The following is a 22402-nucleotide window of genomic DNA, read 5'->3' as shown; positions in this document are numbered from 1 at the left end:
ATGCCGTGTTTTTGCCTCAGGGTTCATGGCAGAGATGAAGAAGATTTGGTGATTCTCAGCTTAGTGCATGTCCTGGAATAAGGCACAACTCATACTATAGTATAATGACGAAAAGCATACCGAGATCATGTGCAGCGATACGGGGAAAGGAGAGCATAGGGAACTGCATTCCACATAGTATTCCCGGGAGGATTTGTGCAGAAAAGTTAAACAGTTAGTTTAAAATGACCGAAAATTCAATTGCTTAGCGTTACCTCAGAGTATTTGTAGTTAAAAGTAGGAGAGTTTTCTAAAGGTCCCAGGTACTCTTCTATTTTAGCAAAAGGTGCTTTTTTGTTGTTGTTGTTTATTTATTTTATTTTATTTTTTTTAACATAAAAGGTGCTTTTTACACTTCTTATGCTGTAAAAGGATCCAGGTAGTTGAGAAAGTCCTTTTTTCCATTTCTTTGAAAAGTAATCTTGGAGTTAGAGGGTGCTATTGGCTCCAACGATCGGTGTAATTCCAGTAAATCATCTGGTATGGATTATAATAAAATGCCAAGTGTATTACCAATAACCAGAAGAAATTTCTAAGACTTTTCAATGATTATTATCAATAATCTGAGACTACTTGCATTGCCTGAATCTACCTGACAGCATACCTCCATGTGGCAATTTCAGCTAATAGATTATATTTCTACTTTCAGTTGCTATGAAGTCCCCCAAACTCCGCATTTGTTGTTGGTGGGGCTTTAATGTATATGCTCTTCTAACGATCGTGGGAATATGAAACAGAATGGTTATTCACTTGATTAATCTTTATTGCAGGTGAGAGGATAAAATGTACTTTATAAAATACTTGATTAAATGTACCTGTTTCTTGGCATACATCTTTAGATGTTTAATTATAATTTTTATGTGTTGGAGCCAACATGTTCCTGTAGAAATACAGCTCAAGATTTAATACCGGGCAACAGTGGAAAATGGGATTCAGTATGAAAATATTTGCTTTATGTAAACCTTTTTTATGAATGTAGCTAATGCATAAGTGAAGTCAAGCTGTAAAAACAATTAGCTGGGAAAATACCAAGTAAATTTTTTATATTCCAGTGAATATCTGTTAACTACACATTATTGTTGTCATTAAACTATATGCAAATGTACAAGTGGATTCACTTAGATTTGGGTAAAAAAGATAAAGTACTAGGAGTATGCAGTGCGTATAATTACTGTTTGCATCTCCAAACAAAGCACATTAATCTTTCTGCAATGCTGCTGATGTAATGTCTCCATGTTGCTTCTGGGAGTATTTGAAGTGGGCAAGCATCCAAAGTTGATAGTTAATTCTGATCAGCAAAGGCTAACTTGAGTAGACGTCTGGGTTGGACATTGTAACAAAGCAAGCAATTTCTAAAGCTCTTGGAAGATTCCGGTGCAAACTCTATCATGCATTTATTTGAATCTCTTATTCTAGACATTACAAAATTAGTTTATCCGCACAGGGTGTGAAACCCCTTCTAAATTTATGGTTTGTTATGTTTGTATTTTTATAAAAATTCAAACTTCTCAAAACCATCTACTTTGGGGCTTAAGCTAATGAAGAAACAGAAACATTTAAAATATTTTCTAGAACCAGTCTCAGGAACCATTTTGTTGCTGGGAAGGATTTGAGAGATTTTCTTCACCAGTGGTCTTGAAAGAACATTCTCAGACAGCTCTTAATCAAAAATGATCTGTTGATGGAATTGAATAATGAGAATCTTCTTACAACTCAAAGAAATAATAAGCCATATTTTCCATAATTTTCTTAAGCTAAGGATCTGCTGTTAGACTACTAGCATGCAGTATTTAGTGAGTACGTATTAAAATTTTAAATTGTATTCCTTAAAAACATTTTACAAAAGCTTTTGAAGTGCAAAGTGCACTCCAAGTGCACATACACATATATATTTGAAAATTGCTCCTAAGTAAATGCACAGATATGTTATGATATTGCATGAAAAATACTATAATTTCCCCCTTATTTGCCACTTGAATCAGATTGAGAAAGTTGATACAGACAAAATCTTTCATATTACTGATGAGTCTTAGAGAAAATAAGTCCTCTTACCCAAACAGCTTATAGATTGAGTAGATGGGGCTTAAATCCAATTGATCTTAATGTAATCTAAAGATCTTTTCCTCTGTTCACTCTCTGAGTGTTTATTTAAGTTTATCAAGCTTGTAAAAGTACTTGATAAACATTTTTAATTGTATTTCTTAAAATGTTAAGTAATCTTTATTATATTCAAGATAAAAAGCTTTTAGCAGATTAAACAATAACCTGCGGGAATACACAGACTCTTAACTAAGGCAGCCTGTCTCCAAGTGTGTTTTGTAGAATACACATGCGAGTTCGCTACAAAGGGGGTTTCATTACCAAAAATATTTAGGAAACACTGTATAGTGTTTTTCCCTCTTGAAGACAGGACAGTTCAGACAACATAAAGCCTATGAGAAGGCAGGTTCATTAACCTTAAAGCTATGTTAATAGATACCTTGCAAATTAATTATATATCCACTGTGAGAAGTTAGAAAAGGGATGACTAAAGTCTGAGGAAGGAAAATGAATGTAGAAATAGATTAATTAGAAAACAGAAGAATAATAGAAAAATATGCAGAATCCAATATCTTGTTTTTAGAACCAATAAAATATTTAAATATGTAGCCTAATCAAGGCATGCAATTCTGAGTTTAAAGCACAGATGTGCAAAACATGGTCTGAGATGGGGGAACACTGCAGATGCACAAGAAATGAAGATTCTCATAAAGGGCTACTGTGTTTAACTCATGGAAGACGATTTCAGAACCTTGGATGGATGGGATGCTTTTGTAGGAAACTATGAATGATCAAAACTGATCTCAAAAGGAGAAAATAAAGAACCGGTTGCTCTAGATGTAAAAGGATAAGTATTGGAATAGCTAACTGCCACCCCTCGCCCAGCACCCTGAAGGAAAAGCACCTGACCTCGGTGGTTTCACAGGGGAATCTTACTGAACCTTCGGAAAACTGGAAACAGATTATTCTGGGCAACCAAAAATAACCTTGGTGTCTAGCTCAGCAATGTGAGTTTGAGATAACAGCAAAGGATAGAGCTTCAGATCAATATTATTTGTAGAATATCAATGGAAAAATCTTAATTGAAATATTGGCAGACAGAATTTGGCGGTACATTGAAAGAAGAACCACCGTAACCAAGTGGGATTTATCCTAGGAATGTAAAATTGTTTCACGATTAGAAAATACGTTAATAAAATTCACCTTATTAAGAGATGAAAAGTAAAAATTGTCAACTACACAGATGCTGAAAAGACATAAAAAATCCATTCTCAACTTAGAAAATCCAATACATTATGAATAACTGAATATTACTTTAACACTGTGAACTGTGTACTCTGTAGATGCACCCACACATACTCTCCCTGTCTCTCTCTCACACACACACACGCACGCACGCACACACACACACACACACACACACACAGGACCATCCCTTCTTTTTTTTTTTTTTTTTGACCGCACCACGAGGCATGCGGGATCTTAGTTCCCCGACCAGGGATCGGGCCCACGTCCTCTGCAGTGGAAGCATGGAGTCTTACCCACTGGACCGCCAGGGAAGTCCCATCCCATCCCATCTTAACCCACCTCAACTGCCAGCGTTATGCTTAATGAGGGCACACTAGCCACATTCCCATTAAAGTAAAAAACAGGACCATCCGTTATCAACTGCTGTTTGGTATTCAGTTGGAGGTATGAACCCACGCAATTAGGGAAAATAAAAGGAATGAAATGTGGAAAGAAATAGGAAGAAGTATCATTTTTTTGCGCATCAGTTGTGATTACCTGGAAAATTGCAAGAGAACTAAAAACTTGTTAGAGGCAGGCAGGAGAATTCAATAAGGCAGATGGGACCAAGTTAACATTCAGGAATGAAAAGTCTTCGTATTCACAAGCAAGGGAAGGGAAGGAGACCCCTGTAAGGAGGTGCCCTCTGTCTTCAGCGTCCATAAAAATCACCAAGGCTGTTTGGGAATCATGTTGATTCCTGGACTCGCCCAAAGAGTCTGATTGTCAGCCTTGACTCTGCGTTTTCACAGGTGTTCCTAGACCCCTCCAGGAGGACTCTGATGGTTTTTGTGTGGGACCCACACTCTGAGAAATGCTGCCCTGAGGACCCCACCCCCATTCCTGTACCGTCACTCCTCACTGGGCTGCCCGTGGTGCCAGCCATTTACCTGTCTCAGACAGTTTGCTGTGGTACCTGGAGGGACACAGCGACAGCACACCCTGGCAAGAGAGCCCCCAGCTTCCTCTGCCGGGGACCCTTCTTTACTGTCCCAAGTTCTAGCACTGGGCGTCGGCCACCACATGAGAGGCACGCCTGGCTGCTCCTGCTACACGCCCGCCGTCCAGTGGGGTGGCAGGAAATAGGGGGTGTCCTCTGTTACCTGTGCTTAGGGAAAACACTGAGCAGAGGTTCAGGGCGGTTGCAGCCTTTACTGACTTGCCAGTTTCTGCAGGGCTGCATTTCCCTGGAGTTTATCACTCTTTTCTCAGCAGTCCTGTGCTTACCAGTGCTTCCCTGCTTGAATGATCACTCATCCTTAGCAGAACTGTAACTGGTTAAGTCCAGCTCCTCTGACTCTGTACTTGTACCCAGGAAGCTACAGAAAAATGTAACTGTGCTGACTGGTCCCGTCTTGAAATAATGAACACGGCCCTTAGGTGGCTTTCAGCACTGCTGGCAGTTCCCTGTATTCTTCTGGGCAATTCAGGTTCCTGTGTTCACAGATGACTTGTCTAGACTATGCAGTGGCCTGCCAGCCCCCCTCTTCTTGCCTTTCTTTGGGCAAACAGCAGTGAGAGACTTTTAAGTAATAAGTCCGACTGTGTCACTTCCCTGCTTAAAGCCCTCCGATGGCTTCCATCACGTGTGGGATTAAGTTGTGACTAGTTTTCTGCCCCTCACCCCTTGACTCACTTCTTCCAGGTATAAGAACACTTGATGTTTCTCAAAAAATGCCCCATATGTTACCACCCCAGGGCCTTTGTACTTGCTATCTCATTTGCTAGGAACACTTCTTCCTCCGGGCATCCCCTTACCTAGAATTCTTACTCCAACCACCTCTTTATTCAAATGTCACATCCTAAAAGAGGTTCTCTGTTCTGCTTTACTTTTCTTCCTAGCCCATCTTACTAGTTGATACTGTTTGATTGATTGGTTGATTGATTGTCTCCTGAGGCCTGTCTACCATCCCTAGGGATTAAAGCAGTCCCTGGCATGAATTAGGTCCTTAATAAATATTTTTTGAATAATTTAATCCACATACGCCCACCAACCCCCACCCCTGGCAATCAAACAAGGGCAGGAAGAAGACGAGGTTATTAATTTCTGAGTGTTCAGAAGGGAGGGATGACTTTTATTCCCTCTCCCTTGCACTCCCCCAATTTGGCAGGCTAATTTCTGGGAGTCTGCCAAGAATGTAAATAGGAACAGGTGACATCACCTAGGAAGACTGTCTTGTCTATGAGAAACAGAAGTTTGAACCTTAGGGAGTATGAACATTTTTTTTTTTTAAAAATTGGTTTTTATTGAGGTAAAACTCACAGTCACATAAAATTCACCATTTTAACTACTTTAAAGTGTACAGTTCAGTACACTGAATCACTACACATTCACAGTGCTGTACAACCGTCACCACTATCTAATTCCAGAACATTTCATCATGCCCATAAGAATCCCCCGACCCCTGAACAGTTCCTCCCCACTTTCCCTCTTCCCAGCCCCTGGCAACCACTAATCTACTTTCTGTCTGGTGGAGTTGCCTATTCCGGACATTTCATCTGAATGCAATCATACAATATGTAGACTTTGTGTCTAGCTTTCCCTTAGTGTAATGTTTTCAGCGTTCGCGCACATTGTATCATGTATCCGTGCTTCACTCCTTTGTATGGCTCCTCAGTACTCCATTGTTTGGATATACTGCATTTTGTTTCCTGATTCATCAGTTGGGTGGCCCTTTGGGTTCTCTCTCCTTTATGGCTGTTATGCATAATGCTGCTATGAACACTTGTGTGCCCATTTTTGTTTACACACCTTCAAAACTTTCTCTTCAGTTTTGCTGGGTCAGATGGTAATTCTGTGTTTAACTTTTAAGGAACAGCAGCGGCTGCACAGCTGTAAGCATCCTAGTGGGTGTGCAGTGGTGTGTCATTGTGGTTTTGACTTGCAGTTCCCTCATGGGAACGTTAGCGTTTAAGCACGGGTGCCCGAAAGGTGGGTTACTAGAGGAGGCAGAGCGTGAGAGAGAGCAGTGGTGCTGCCAACAGCTCGGTCTCCTGGGCTTACGGTGCCCCAGCTTTCTCTTTGGAACTGATGTGACCACTGATCTAAGGTTGGCTTAAATTGCCTTGATGTTCCAAGTCTATCATGACCTCTCCAAAGTTTATAGTTAGTAGCTCTGCAGTTTAAAGTGCTCATTTATCCAGTTCATTCAGACGCAGCATAGTGTAGGGGTTAAGCCCATAGCCTCTGGAGTGAGACTGTTCGGTTCAGACGCTGGCTCAAGTGGGGTGGCCTTGGACAAATAAGTGAACACCTCTGTTCCTCATTTCCATGCGTGTGAAGTGAAGTTGAGGTTGTTACTGTGACTGAAAGAGATGAGTATGCACAGAGCTTCAGATAGTGGCTGGCACATGGTGAGTTCTGTGTGTCGGCTGTAATCATGATGATGGTGATGGTGGCGATGATGATTTATCTAGATATCCATTTAGGGAAGGGGCAAGAATAGTTTTATGCTGGATCCAAGTTTGGGATCGAGGGTGGTAATTGTGTGTTTATAAAGTGGTGCTCGTTGATAGCATGCTCTGATTTCCATAGTCCTGTTGTGATACTGGCGTCAGTGACACAGTACAAACCATTGACTCTTGTGGCTCGTAGTCTGTATTCCACAAGTCATTCCACTAATTCATCAAATTTACATTTTGAGCGCAGGTTTACTTTTGTTTGGACAGGGACTAGACTGACTTCAATAAAATATTTTCTTTTGTTTATATACCAGTATAACCATATTATTTTTAAAATTTTGAAATTATGAAAGAATATATCATTTATAATTCCATCACTTCAAAACACCCTATCCCAGCCTTTAGTGCATATCTTTCTATATTTTCCCTTATGCATCTTAAACATAATTATAATTCTACAAATAGAATAGAATATCCTTACATCTCTTTTAAAGCTTATTTTCAGCCGTCCTGTGAATCTTTTCTGATAGATCCTAATTTTTGAAATTTCTCAAGACTAAACATTCAGATCCCATAAAAGATATAGCTTCAAAATTTATAGATGTGAATAGAGAAAGAACTCTCTCCTATCTAGACGTTTTATATACATACAAGCTTGAAAATGTGCCAAGGACTATTTTATAGCTTTATGATAAAACCTATTATTTTTCAATAGCAAGAAAAAGAATGCTTAGCTCTGCCAAAACATGTACAAAGAGTCAAAATAATCAGCAGGGCATTTGATTTCTAAGTTTTGGCCTTTATAGTTCTTTAAACATAAATTCTGCAAATATTTTACAGATAAGTAAACTGAGATAGAAAGATTAAGTGACATTTCTGTTTTCAGTCAATGTTAGAAGTAAACACAGAAATCCACAGCCTCTCCTTATTAGATCAGAAGATAACACGTTCATATATTTAAGACATAAACCTGTAGAGGAGACATGAACGCTTAAGCTGGGCTGAGATTTATGATAATGCTATCAAATGAAATGAGGCAATTATTTTTCAATTTTTAAAAGTTCTAATGTTATTTGGAATATGTCTTTCTCACCTTGTAAAAATGATACTTAGGAAGGTGGAGATGATGGAGAAGGCAGTCACAGAATGGTAGGGAGGATTTTAGTTGTTTAGAAAGATAAACACAAAATGAGTCCACAAAGAGGGCATTAATGAGGTAGATTTAGGGAGAATGGCAAGGATCTATGGTATGGAAAGTTGTTATAACTGACAAGTCAAATATAAGAATAAGAATACACATATTCTTGTAGGAATACTATGGAAGAATGTAAAATCTTCCCTTTGCTCAAAAACCAAAACAAAACTGTATAAGGAATGTCAAGTATTAATTCAAAGGAGCCAAATATCATTCTTTCTTTATTCTTGTAGTGACTTGTGAAGTCTTGAAGACAGGCCAAATCTAAAGACTTTTTTGAGATCTAAAGAAAGGGAAACTTTTATTTTCTTTTATTTGAAATTTTGTTTGTTTTTTATAAAAGTTCCGGTGGACAGAGGGCAAAGAGGAATGGGGGAAAAAAAAGCGGTCTTAACAAACAGCCTTTATAAAACTTACACTGTCAGGCAGTGTGGCACATGAGCCCATTTTTCTGACCTTTCGCTCCTGCCTGTTTGTGTCCCTGCTTGGCTTGACGTACCCTAAAAACATAGAGTTTCACTGTGGAGGTCTGTTTGTTCAGCACCTACTTGGTAAGGCACCTCTGAAGTCTGTTCGTGGACCTTATTAGGTTAGAAAGAACCCTTGCATTAGCTTCTCTGGCCCGCCAAGGACATAGCTAGTTTAATAAACGTATATGAAGAAAAATAGAAGAAGATAAAGCAGATTTTCGGGAAACTACTTAAGAGTTTCCTAAGCTCTGAAGTTAGGCAGACTTGAGTTTGACGCCCAGCAACTTTTTGGGGGAGATTTGCTACCTCTCAGTGTGACCATGGGGGCATGTGTCTCACCAGGCTGCCATGAGGATTAAATGAGAAAGAGATGTAAGAAACCTAACCGTGGTGCTATAAGGAACGTGTGCAGTCCTTTGCTTGCATGGGGTGTGAAACAGTCATCAAGTCGCAGCAGCCACATTGTAGGCTGTGCTGACCTGAGGAGCAGGTGTCTCAGCCTTTAGTGTGCAAACCCACCAATAAAACCTGTGCAACTGAAGACTCTTGTTCCATCCTCAGAGGCTGATTCAGCAGGTCAGGGTTAGAACACAGGAATCTGCGTTTGTAACAGGCCCTAGAGATGACTCCTACGAAATCGGGATCACACTTTATAAAATATACTTCGGAGGCTGAGGGTAGAAGCCGTTTGACCTTGAAACTTTAATAGCCTGGATGGGTGAGTTTTCATGGCTCATCTTTTTTTTTTTTTTTTTTTTTTTTGCGGTACGCGGGCCTCTCACTGCTGTGGCCTCTCCCGTTGCGGAGCACAGGCTCCGGACGCGCAGGCTCAGCGGCCATGGCTCATGGGCCCAGCCGCTCCGCAGCATGTGGGATCTTCCCGGACCGGGGTACGAACCCGTGTCCCCTGCATCGGCAGGCGGACTCTCAACCACTGCACCACCAGGGAAGCCCCATGGCTCATCTTTTAACAGTAAAAGATAGGGATCTAAGCACTGATCATAAAATTCTAATTGAGGAAAATCATTCAAGAACAGCAGTGTAAGATTAGGTAAGTATGTATGTGCTAATTTGTGGAAATAAGTGCATCACTTATTAGAAGCACTTTACCAGAAATAAATAAATAAAAATAGAAAAAGGAACTCCATTAAATAGAGCCTATCAACCTTTCAAGTTAGTAAACTTTGAGCTTCTTTACCAAGGGAAATGAATACTTAGAGACCAGGACCTAACACGAAAAGAATTCTTCATCTTCTCTCCTGTAATTCAATCTGGGAGCCATTAATGAGAGTGCTCTGGTTAATCTTAATTGTCATGATGATATGAGGAGATGTGATATATAAGGTATTCAAACCACGTGGGGTAGATTATTAAGAATCATTGTTAAGTAAGAGGATGGAATGAAACTGGAATGAAACAAGTCAGGCGTCGGGTCTTGGTATTTCCTGCTGTTAGTGCTAGAATATTTTACTTTTTATGTTAAAAATGCAACATACCTAATTTTCCCTCTGATATTTGTACAGTATAATATATATGTACATACGTATCCACATCAGGCACATGCACGTACATAGAGCCATATTTGATGCCCCAAAAGGAAGAGGCCCCAAGGGCTCTTTAGTGTGCAATTAATATTTTGGTCTGAAAATCAGCAGATTGTTTCAGTATGGTTATGTGTTATGACATCATATTCCAGTAAAGTTATAATGAACAGAAATTTTGTTTGTCTCTGTGGCAAACCGAAATGAGTTTTGTAATTGTCAGCAGGCCTTAGTGATTATAGTGGCGCCCACTCCCTCCACCATAGTTAAAGGTCTGTTAGCATTCCAGTTGTGGACCTCTATTTTCAGAAGTGTATAATTAATTGTAAACATTTGCTCTGTGGGGAAAGCTTGCCATGTGGGATCTCAGTCCAGAAGTAAATTTCTGATTTCAGGTTGTCTGTTTTGAAGTTTTAGAGTGAAACCAGTTAAAAATAGGCATAAAGTTCTGTGGAGGTGGGAAAACTGAATTTTGTGGGAAACAAAATGAAAATAACCTGCATTGATGATATTAGTCTGTCAGAATTTCTGCATTAAAGGGATCTAAAATAAAATAGGTAATAGGAAATTGTGTACTTCAGTGCATCACTAGTTACTGCAGTCAAAGAGCAAAAAAGATGGTGGTTTTAATGCTTTTTAGTCTCTGCACGTTAAAAATATCTTTTCCTATAAGTGATTATTTTTCTTCCTTTAACTTTTTTATATTTGCCAATTAAAAATGAGAACATATGACATACAGTAAAAACACGTTTAAAGTATTTTATCTTAATAGAAAACTGTGGGCCAAGAAAATTGACTTTAAAAATTTAAAACAGTGACTTTTTCTTTTTTTTCATACTCACTCTGGATTTCTCCACAACATTTGACATTGTTGATTATCCCTTCCCCTGACATTGTGTTATAATTTCTTTTCTAACTCTGACCCTCTTTCATCTCCTTCGCTGCTGTCTATTATTTCCCCTGCCTTTTGATCGTGGGCATTAGTCAGATCCCAGCCTTAGGCTGTCTTTTTTGGTTCTTTTACACTTACCCTTTCCAGGTGCTTATCCACTCAACATGGTTTCAATTATTACCTCCCAAATCTGCATCTTCAGTACCGATGTACATTTCTAGTCCTTCACCTTCAGTAAACCTTCACTGATTAGTCCCATCTGCCTGTGAATTCTTACAGAGTGAGCTCTATGCAGTTTATCTCAGGTTGAATATAGAGCTCTGCCACTTGGATGTCCAATAATCATCTACAACTTTAGTAAGACCTCGACTGGCTTCTCTTTGCTTGAAAAGAGACGCTTTGCAGCACAGGAGTGATTTTTAACTTAATTTTTTAGTGTTGCAGTTATACACCCAACATTCCATCAAAATCGAATCTGTTAGTTTTGCTAACTTGCCCAGTCCAGTGGTCACAGTTCTCAGTCAGCATTTCACTGGACGTGTGAGCAGCATCTGACACGACTGACTCCTCCCTCCTGCTAGATATACTTCTCCCATTTGGCTTTCAGGAAGGGCACTCTGCTTGCTTGGTTTTCCTCCTGTCAGTCACGCCCTCCCACAGAGTTCTCACTGTCTTGTGGCTTTAAATTTCACCGACATATTGATGATACCCAAATTCTCTCTCCGCCTTGGACCTCTTTCCTGGAGTCCAGACTTATGAATCTGCCTGTCTTCTTTGACATCTTCATTTGGATGTCTAACAGACTGAATAATTTAACATCTCCACCCCAGAGCTGTTGATCCCAACAAACCCATTCCTTTCGCAGTCTTCACCAACTCAACACACGGGCGCTCCACCGTCTGACATTGCTCATGTCAGAAACCCTGGGGTCTTCCTCGACGCCTCTCTCATATTCCATGGCTAGTCCTTGGGTAAACCCATCTTCTCCACTTTTGAAATTCATCCAGAATCCAAGTACTTCTCATTACTTCCGAAGCTGCTACCCTAGTTCAGGTTTCTGTATTATTGCAGTAGCCTCTTAACAGATCTCCTTGCTCCTGTCATCATTCCCCTACAGTCTGTTTTCAACATAATAGTCAGATGATCCTTCCAATCAATGGAAGTCAGATTATGTTGCTTCTCTCTTTAAAATCTGGCCATTTGGGGCTTCCCTGGTGGCGCAGTGGTTGAGAGTCCGCCTGCCGATGCAGGGGACACGGGTTCGTACCCCGGTCCGGGAAGATCCCACATGCCGCGGAGCGGCTGGGCCCGTGAGCCATGGCCGCTGAGCCTGCGCGTCCGGAGCCTGTGATCCGCGACGGGAGAGGCCACAGCAGTGAGAGGCCCGCGCACCGCAAAAAAAAAAAAAAAAAATCTGGCCATTTCATTCCGGGTAAAAGTCAGATCCTTACAGTAATTTCTAAGGAAGGCCCCATGGAACCTGGCCACCTCTTCCCATCTCTTAGCTTTCCTTCCTTTACTCCCTTGATGCTAACCAGGTGGGAATCCTCTGAATTACTTGAACACGTGTCTGTGTGGTTTCCTTCCTCATTTATATAAGGCCTTTACACAATTGTCATCTTCTCAATGAGACACTCACTGGCCACTGTCTAACCCCCCCCCCGTCCCACCCCACCTGACATTTCTGAACCTTTCCTTCTTTTTCTATTCAACGTGTAGTTCTAACATACTAGATATTCTACATATTTATCTTATCTATTGTCTGTCTTCTCCACTCTAATGTGTGTTTTTGTTCACTGTGATATTCCCCCATCATAAGATGGTGCTCCATAAATAATTGTTAAATTAATGGATTTTATTGCATATCCTCTTAATTTCTCCTAAGTTTGTTCTTTCTTCTTACAGCCCCTTTTATCCCCTCATGTCTGCATGATTGCAGCTTTCTAGTCACGCATCCTTACCTCAGTCACATTAAACACAAACCTGCTAAAAATTTTCACCTTAAATACAATTTATTGTGATTCTTTCTGCTTAAGAATTGGCTTAAACTCTCCACTCTTTCTTACGTTGACTCTGATCTCCTTATTACTTTGCAAAGTACTTATTACTTTGCAGTAGGAGCTCCATCCTACTACTGTTCTTCCCACGTCTAATCATAATTATCTTCTGCTAAAAGCACAGTAATCTGCGTGTTGTCACCTAAATGGTCTTGCTTGTCGCTCACCTCTGTGGCAGGTCCCAGTCCTTCAGCACCAGACCATTTGGCTCACTTCTGTCAAAATGTGACTGAAAACTTCTTGCCAGGAAGTCTTCTGTGATATAATTAAATAATTTTTACAATATTTATGTTTAATGTTTTCTAAAATATGTTTTTCATGGAGATCAGCATATATACTTTATTATCGATAGATATATTGACTCACATTTTATCTTTTCTAAATACATTCGAGAGGTTAAATCTTTACTGGGGGGACTTCCCTGGTGGCGCAGCGGTTAAGACTCTGAGCTCCCAGTGCAGGGGGCCCAGGTTCGATCCCTGGTCAGGGAACCAAATCCCACATGCGTGCCGCAGCTAAGGAGCCTGCCAGCCACAACTGAGGAGCCCACCTGCCGCAACTAAGACGCTGAGCAACCAAATAAGTAAATAAACGAACAAAAAAAATTTTATTGGGGTTAATAAGAGGGTATAGTGCATTCTATGGTTGGTGTCATTTTAAAGAAAATAAATCTTACTAATGACTATAGAGTGATTTTTTTTTGTTTTTGGCTGCGTTGGGTCTTTGTTGCTGTGCACGGGCTTTCTCATGTTGCGTTGAGCAGGGGCTACTCTTTGTTGCAGTGCGCGGGCTTCTCATCGCGGTGGCTTCTCTTCTTGCCGAGCACGGGCTCTAGGCGTGCAGCAGTAGTTGTGGCTCGCGGGCCCTAGGGCGCGGGCTCAGTGGTTGTGGCGCACGGGCTTAGTTGCTCCACAGCATGTGTGATCTTCCCAGACCAGGAATTGAACCCATGTCCCCTGCATTGGCAGGTGGATTCTTAACCACTGAGCCACCAGGGAAGTCCCTACAGAGTGATTTTATTGAGCTAACAGTAATATTTTTATTTTCTTACTTTAGGTATCATTGCCCAATGCCCAAGATCTTTTATGTTCAGCTGACTGTAGGAAATAATGAATTTTTTGGGGAAGGAAAGACTCGACAAGCTGCTAGACACAATGCCGCAATGAAAGCCCTTCAAGCACTGCAGAATGAACCTATTCCGGAAAAGTCAGCTCAGGTGGGTCACTGCTGCATGTGGCAGCCTGTTTCTTATAGTTGCCTAAGGAGATTACTGAGAAGACAAACAAATGCTTTTTTACAAATAAGGGAAATCTCTGCTGATAGGAGGGACCACCAGAGTAGCGATCTGCTATGATTTGCTCCTCAGCTAACCTGTGTGCTATATTAGACTCTTGTGTTCCTGCTGGGATGACCTTACCTTTGAGCACTTTGGTTCATCCGGTGGAGTTTCCAGGCAAGGGAGGATTTGGGAATGTGAGCAAGGATGAGAAATAATATTCATTTACCTTGCATCGAATGCTATGGTTTATTGAGCATGGATTACATTGTATTAATTAATCTAGAATCAAGGAGTTTAAAGTGGAGGAGATCTTTATGAACTTTTTAGTCCTACTTTATTTTACCAGAGAGGTTATTGAGGCTGATCTTCAGTAATTTCACTCGTTCCCATGGCTTCAGCTACTTTCTCTGTTGACTTCAAAATTGTATCTCCAGCCCAGGCGTGTCTAATAAGTCACCTTCTCAGCGAGTTCTGCACTTAGTTATTTGAAACTGTGCGGTTCAACCTGTACAGTACAGCTGTACAGTTTCCCTTTCCTCAAGCCTGTTGTTCTTCCCCCTTTGAGATTTGTCTTAGTTAATGACAGACTTAGAATTTTTGTCCTTGTACACTTTCATTATGACCCTTATCTGTTTGCTTATCTCTTTTCCCACTAAGTCATAAGCTTCTTGACAGCAAGAATACTGTCTCTCGATCTCTTTAATGCTTATACTGTGTTCAGTATATGTGCGGCCCTCCGGAAGTAAGTGTTAAATGGCTGAATAAGTAAATTGGCACAGAGCTCCGAAATCCTGGTTTGCATCCTGCACTCTTTCTGCAACTTAGTCTCCATAGAAGATTAAATATCATATACCAGTGGAGGTAGTGTGTGTGTGTGTGTGTGTGTGTGTGTGTAATGGAGGTCTCTAAAGAGAACTGGGTCTGAGGATATAGGATAAACTCAAATTAGTGAATGGTTGAGTAAGAGATTTCCACACTCAGCATTTATCCTTCTACTTTGAGGAAAAAAACTAAAACCAAATCACAAGAAGCCTCACAGCAAAGCCCTCGACTATGGTGGTTACATAGAAATCCACAAGATCCAGTTTCTGGTTTCCTGTTTCCTGTTGTATTTTGGATAGGTTCTCTTGATTGTTAAATACATGTAAAGTTTGTTACAAAGTGAAGATTCAATGTCATCCTATTTTTTGTGATTTAGAATGGTGAATCAGGAAAAGAAATGGATGATGACAAAGATGCAAATAAGTCTGAGATCAGCTTAGTGTTTGAAATTGCTCTGAAGCGAAATATGCCCGTCAGTTTTGAGGTATGTGTTCAGCAGAGATCTCCCATTTTTCCCTCCTTGCTCCTTATTATTTTAAATAAACAAACAAATAAGATTGACAAATAAAATTTCAGTATCCTGAAAGAATTAATGTGCTTCCTGACGTTTGAACTCTCTATCATGAAATGATACAAGCCCTGAGAAAATAGAACTTATGGATTCCTGCTGATTCTCTTTGCCTTTTCTGTATTAAGCCATTTGTGTACATGATATTTCACGTTTCATCATAAAATTTATCTGCTGAGTTTAAGATAATTTGTAGTAACCTATAAGACTTGGTGTTTTTGATAAGATCACATTGAAAATATTCAGTATAGTTAATATTTAGTGACATGTATATATTAATATCTAATTTCTTCTAAATTTATGGAGGCCAAAATATGTTTAAATTTAACCTTTACTAATAAGTCACCAAGAAGTAATTAAGCAGCTCTTTAGTTTACAGCTAGATAAATGTCACAAAATATTTTCAAAATTGTGTGACATTTAAAAGAGAAAAAATGTTAAATTGTTATAATACCTCCTTTATTAAGAGGTCACTAATTTTGCAACTCAAATATCTAGAAAATAGGCCAAACCCAGGAAATAAGCTGAAACAGTTGATGAGTATCTATCTTCCTTCAAATTATGTGATGTTTACCAACTAGAAAGCTCCCACATTTTACTCTCACTGGCAGGATCTACTTACCTCGACTGGGAACCTGTTTGCTTCTTAGACACAGTCCTAACAAGTTGGGTTATCTGATTTCTCAGTCCATAGAGATTAAAGGCAGCAAAATGAGGAAAGCAGGAAGAGAATGTACTTGAGGGCCTGTTGGTCCCAGCAAGAAATGATAGGGAAAATATGGAAAACCTATCAAAAGTAATTGCATATAACTCAAAAGTCATTGGAAGATGGGGCCTTTTAAAGGCTACAGTGAAGAGGAACAGTTTTAAAAAGTCTTAGATGTCCTTAGAGACATCAATATAGTATAGTATAGAATATCTGATGTTCATAATGATGATCTAATGTGAACAATAAAAGGTTAAATATTTAGTCAGTAAAGTATATATGTATATATTTTAATTGAGGAAGATGTCCATCAAAGTGGTTAAACAGTTTTGGTGTTTCAACTTGTAAACTTAAATTACTTGGAAAGTATGCTTATCATAAATTCCTTATCCCCAATAATATTGGATTATTGAGATATTGTATGTTTTCCTAATTGGTGTCCAATATTAGAAGACAGATTTTTAATATAATGTTCAATGGTAAACTATTTAAATAGGGTATTTTTGTTTTTTTTAGGTCAGACTTTTGAAGGAGACTATAAAGCGCTCAGGTTTTGGAAGGCATTTTTCCTCCAAAAACTGGTATAGTTTAAAAAGAGCACATTAATTCAGGATTTAGGAACATTTGTAGCAGACAGATTCATAATCTGTTACTCTAGAAAGTTAGGTATTTCTATGGCATATCTACTTACCTATTTAAGGTCATGTCATAAACATTCCTTTTTGTAATCAGTCGTTGTTGAGGTCTCCATCAAAATTAGATTATTTTTCATACATAACCTGTTTTTGAGAGGCTTCCACATGCAGGATGCTTTATGGGTTATAAAACTCCTGGCACTCCAGTAACTTACTCTTACAGAGGAGAAAGATATGTACACAGTTATATGCAAATTATCATTCTGGATGGCTTGTGTACCTAATGTAATATGGTATGTTTTATGTTCTCAATTTTCTGTTCCATAAGAAACAGGGTAACCATAATTAGAATTGCCTGTTTTAAGCTAGTAAAACACAATTTTGACCATGAATTGAATGTGTTTATTTAGATTTCTGTTTTTTCAAATTCAGTTCCTTTAGGCATCGTAAGTATCATCAATGAATAGCCCCTGTATAATGACTTCGTAATAGCCTTATTGAAGGAATCTATGATTTTGGCATAATTCTTAATAATTTCAATCCTGATTATGATATGAACATTAAGAAAGATTCATGCCATAAGAACACATCTTAAGTGCCTGTACTGAATATTTTACTTACATTCAATAGGTTATTAAAGAAAGTGGACCACCACATATGAAAAGCTTTGTTACTCGGGTGTCAGTGGGAGAGTTCTCTGCAGAAGGAGAGGGAAATAGCAAAAAACTATCCAAGAAACGTGCTGCAACCACTGTCCTGCAGGAGCTTAAGAAACTTCCACCTCTTCCTGTGGTTGAAAAGCCAAAACTGTTTTTTAAAAAACGCCCTAAAACAATAGTAAAGGTAAGTATATGCTTCTGAATGGTAGTTTTACTATGTAAACGTTATAGTATCTGTAGCTAAAAGTTTTTTCATAGGCCAGGCACTTAAACCTGTGGGTTATAAACAGTCCCAAAATCAGGGTTGGACATGTATCTATAAATGAATAACAATTCTGTTTTGCTTTTAGACACTTGTATACCTGTGTTTGTTCATGAAATAATAATACCTTAAATAGTTATAGTTTTTTATGGTTTAAAAAATACTTTCCCATTCATGATTACCTTTGGTAAAATTCTCATCATGATTCTGTAAGGCAGGTGTTACCCCTCATTTTACAAATAAGGTTTTATGAGACATATTCAAAGAATTTGCTCACTTGTATTCACCTGTTGTGTGCAGCAGCCTGAACTACTGATCTGTAACCCAGTGTTCTTTCTGCAGACCACACTGCTGTATGGTGACTGCTTAGGATTTCAGGACATGGGGGTTGGATGCAGAGTCATAATCATATGAGTAATCCTCACACTGATGACAGCAGAAGCAGCCAGTAAATAGAAAGCGCTCAGTGCGCCAGACATGGTCCCAGCACTTCACATGCTTTATCTCATTTAATCCCCATAGCAGCCCTAGGAGGTCAGCGGGGCGATTTGGTTTCTATTCTTTCAGGCATGAATACCGTGTCAAAGAGAGCACACAGCTTTTCAAGGTGTTGTAACTCTTTCTTTTACTGAATCAGATTTTATTTACGTTAACCAAAAAAAAAAAAAAAAAAGACAGAGGTCAGAGGAGTGAGATGAATTAGCACTTAGCACAGAACGGTGCCTGCAGACACCCAGCGTGTGTGCCGTGAATGGAGCGAGAGCTCTGCTCCCAGAGAAAGCCTTACACTGCCAGCGCATGAGCGGCTAGCTCAGCCTCGCGTATTTAGCAGACTTCTTCAGAGCATCAAGGGTGACGGAAGTGAAGTACATTTTATCTTTGATGGATTTCTTTTGTTTAGATCCTGCAGTGGTACAATTGAAATATTTCTGTAGGTTTTAGATTTTTGTACCTTTGCTTTATTTAAAAATACATGCAGACGTATTTACATAAATACACAAATACCTGTATAAACAACTACATAAATACTTGTTCTTTTTACTGAATACTGTCATTACTTCACTGAGAGGCTGTAGATTATGCAATTCCTGAAATAGCATTCTACGTTGTGCTGCAAGGTAGACTAAAAATAAACGCCAAATAGATCCACTCCTCATGAGTCACAGTGGTTTTGAGGACTGGCTTTCATTTATATGCTCTAACCACATGGTCAGGGAGTAGGATATGGTTGTTAAGAAAATGGCCATCAGAGTCAGAAAATGACCTTGGAGTGTGAATCCTTGTGACCTGAGCAAGTTACCTAACTTTTCACTTCTCTATTTATAAAGTAGGAATAATAATTGAACTTGCTTCACAGGATTGTTATGTGTTACTTGAAATAATACATAGAATGCATTAGTCATTATTATTAAATATTTATTAACAATACAAATAATAAGTACTCAATAAATATTAGCTATTGTTATTTTGTATCTAATTCTATTCACATTTTATATGTGCATGAATGTATCCATGGTCTGTTTTCCTAAATCTTTATACATATAAAATCTATAGCTTCTCCATGATGGAAGAACAGTGCTCTGCATCAGAATGGCAGTGCAAAACTGGTCACATTAACCTCCACCTAATCTATTAAACTAAATCTGATCTTAATAAATTAAGAATAATAAGCCTTTAGTCTAGAAAAGATCTATCACTTTTTATAGTAGAATATAAATATAACTCTTGTTACTTTTAACCATAGCCATTAAAAGCAAGAGTATTGTTTAAATGTTATTCCACAAATGGGGGGGGGGGAGAAACGTTTTGAATTTTAAAAATAATTTGCTACCACCTCCAGTATATAAGCATGTTATTCTAGAACTTTCTTCCTATCCACCATTTAGATCTCAGCTTAAACTTGACTTCTTCAGGGATGCCTTCTCTGATCCTCCCCAGTCCCAGATTTGGTTCGCCCCCTGCAATTTTCCTCACATACATCACACTTGGAGTTTCTTGTACCATATCTGTCTTATGTTAAAGTCTGTAGATATTCTCTGAAATGTAAGGTTATTTTGAGAAAGCAGCATGCATACAATGAGTTGGAATCTAGAGAATTTTGAGTACGATCAGACCTTCCACTTACTGGGCCAGTAAGTGGATCAGCTTGGACGGTGTCTTGGTTTTCAGCATTTTAGTCACTTCCCTAAATGTCTTCTACATCTAGGGTCTACCGTTCCTTATTATGCAATAGAAGTAGAGAAAATAGCTGTTGATGATTTACCTTGATTTTATTTAGAATAATGAAATTATCACATTGTCTCATTTGATCCTCTTAATCGCTCTGTGCTGTAGATATTATCCCCATTTTACAGATGAGGTTCTTGGTGTTTAAGAAACTTCCCTAAGATCACAGAGCAGAGTCAGATTTCAGGTCCAGTCACATCTGATGCCAGTGCCCATTTGAAACTGGTTGGTTGTGAACTCCTTTTGGATTTTAATTTACTCTACAGAGTCACCTTGTTAAAATGTAATACTGCCCTGATGGTGTCTTTGGGTTTAGATTCTGTTCTTTAATGTAGCTTCTCTTCTATAAGATGAGGCCTCAAAGAAGGTTTTCTGATGTTGGAGATAAAGTTTTCTGAATAAGACTGTCCCTACTGGTTTGTAGAATGATAATCTAAGACTAGCTATCCAAGGAATAACTTCATTTTCAAGGGTGCTAGTAGTTAATTTCAGTCAAGGGAAGAAACCAGCCATTCTTAATGTTCTCAGAACTCCATTATTCTCTGATTGGATTTATGCATCTGGTTCTTTGTCATTGGAATCTGTATCACCAACATCTTTGGAACCTACAGCCATTCTTATAAAATAGGCAAATTAAACAGGAATAAAGACAACATACCGTTGGAAGTACATGTTTATGTGACCATCTTCATGGACATCTTCTAGTGCGAGACCCAAGAGCTTCCCTTTACCTTTTCATTGGCATTTCAATCTTAGACTTACGGGTTATTATCTGTATTTGTCTTTTCTCATCAGTCCTTCTATACTTCTATTACAATATATATTTTTTTCATTTTCTTGGTATGTAAGTAGAAGTAGAAACCAATATTTTATCAAAAGCTAAAATTTTCCTTTTCTTTCTTCTCCCCCTCTACCCAACTATTGCAGTATCGAAGTTCTCAGTCTTTTCCCTCTCTTACTCTCTCCCAGGCTGCTCTTCATACTTCTAGGGCTTCAATTCAGTCCTTATATAGATGATTCCCAAATATTCTTCTGTGCTCGACACTGCCTATTGGGCCTCTCACTTAATAGTTCACAGGCCCCTGAAACTCTGTCCAAAACTCATCGTGTTCCCTCCTGAACCTCTTCCTCCTCCTGCATATTCCTTATCATAGTGACGGGCATCCCCATCCAGCTGCTGAAACAGAATCCTGGGAGTCATTTTTAACATCTCTCCACCTCCTTGTATAGAGTCAATCATCAAACCCTATTGATTCCATCACTTAAATATTTCCTAAGTTGGTCCATTTCTTTCCATTCCCTGCCACCCTTTTGATCCAACTCACAGTCATGTCTTGCCAGAACTACTACAGTAGGTTTTTAATTGGCCTTCTTCCTACAAGTACTTTTGACATCAAAAGATCTTTCTAAAAGGGTTGTCTTTTAGAAATACTGATCAGATCATGTCATGCCTCTACTTAAAATCTTTTAGTAATTTCTCATTGTTCTTTGGGTAAAACCCCAAATCCCCAAAACATAATTTAAAGGACCTTGCAGGATCTGACTTAGAGGCTGTACCTGCGGCACCAAGCTAGATAGGTCGAGACTCAACAACTACAGGAAAAGCTAAGACTATATAGTGGCTCTTCTGTGAGTTTAGTGTAACATATATAAACTGTAACTTAGTGATTACCCTTGTCGCTAATACCTGTTTTAGAGTAAATTTTCACAGGTGGATATAAAGTGCTGACCATATGACATGCAAACCTTTATTTCTAGGAATAATATATGAAGAAAGTTAGTTTGCATGCAGAAAAAAATATTTGATTTGCAAAGGTTTATTTTTTGTTTGTTTTTAAACCTTTTAGAAGCCACTAAAAAGGCTATACATAAAAAGAAAGCTTTTATCAAGTTTTATTCATAAACATTACCTTATATAAAGTTAAAAATAGAGTGCCTTCTAAAAGGTTTATATAGGATGTGTATGTAAGTTAAAAAGCATACTAAGTAAGAGTAAGTAAAACCTACCACCCAGCTTGAATATAGAACATTTCTCAGTAAGGTTGAAGCTATCTGTATACCCTCTTCTGTCACATCCTGATACCACCTCCCTTAGGTAACCTGCCATCATTAGTTTTGTGTTTAATGTTTCCTAATCTTACAGTTTTACTACATTTGTTTTTCTGGAAAATGGTATTTGGTTGGTTTCTAAAATAGCTTTATTGGGGTGTAATTGACATACAGTGAACTGTACATATTTAAAGCATACTATTTGATATGATTTGGTATATGTATACACTTGTGAAACCATGACCACAGTCAAGACAATGAACCTATCCATTG

General features: G+C 38.8%; 1 protein-coding gene across 10 annotated transcripts in view; it reads left to right on the top strand.

The window, feature by feature from the left end:
- STAU2 (staufen double-stranded RNA binding protein 2) overlaps positions 1-22402 on the top strand; it is a 303644-nt gene that overhangs the window by 93667 nt on the left and 187575 nt on the right. For all 10 annotated transcript variants that reach the window (XM_059994776.1, XM_059994773.1, XM_059994769.1 and 7 more), the window contains 3 exons: positions 13980-14139; positions 15401-15508; positions 17564-17776. In XM_059994776.1, the coding sequence (XP_059850759.1) occupies positions 13980-14139; positions 15401-15508; positions 17564-17776 (481 nt within the window). The remainder of the gene's footprint in view (positions 1-13979; positions 14140-15400; positions 15509-17563; positions 17777-22402) is intronic.

Source organism: Delphinus delphis, chromosome 17 (genome assembly GCF_949987515.2).
Source record: "Delphinus delphis chromosome 17, mDelDel1.2, whole genome shotgun sequence".
NCBI lineage: Eukaryota > Metazoa > Chordata > Mammalia > Artiodactyla > Delphinidae > Delphinus > Delphinus delphis.
Note: the sequence above shows the minus strand (reverse complement) of the source record. Positions and strands in the feature narration are given on the sequence as shown.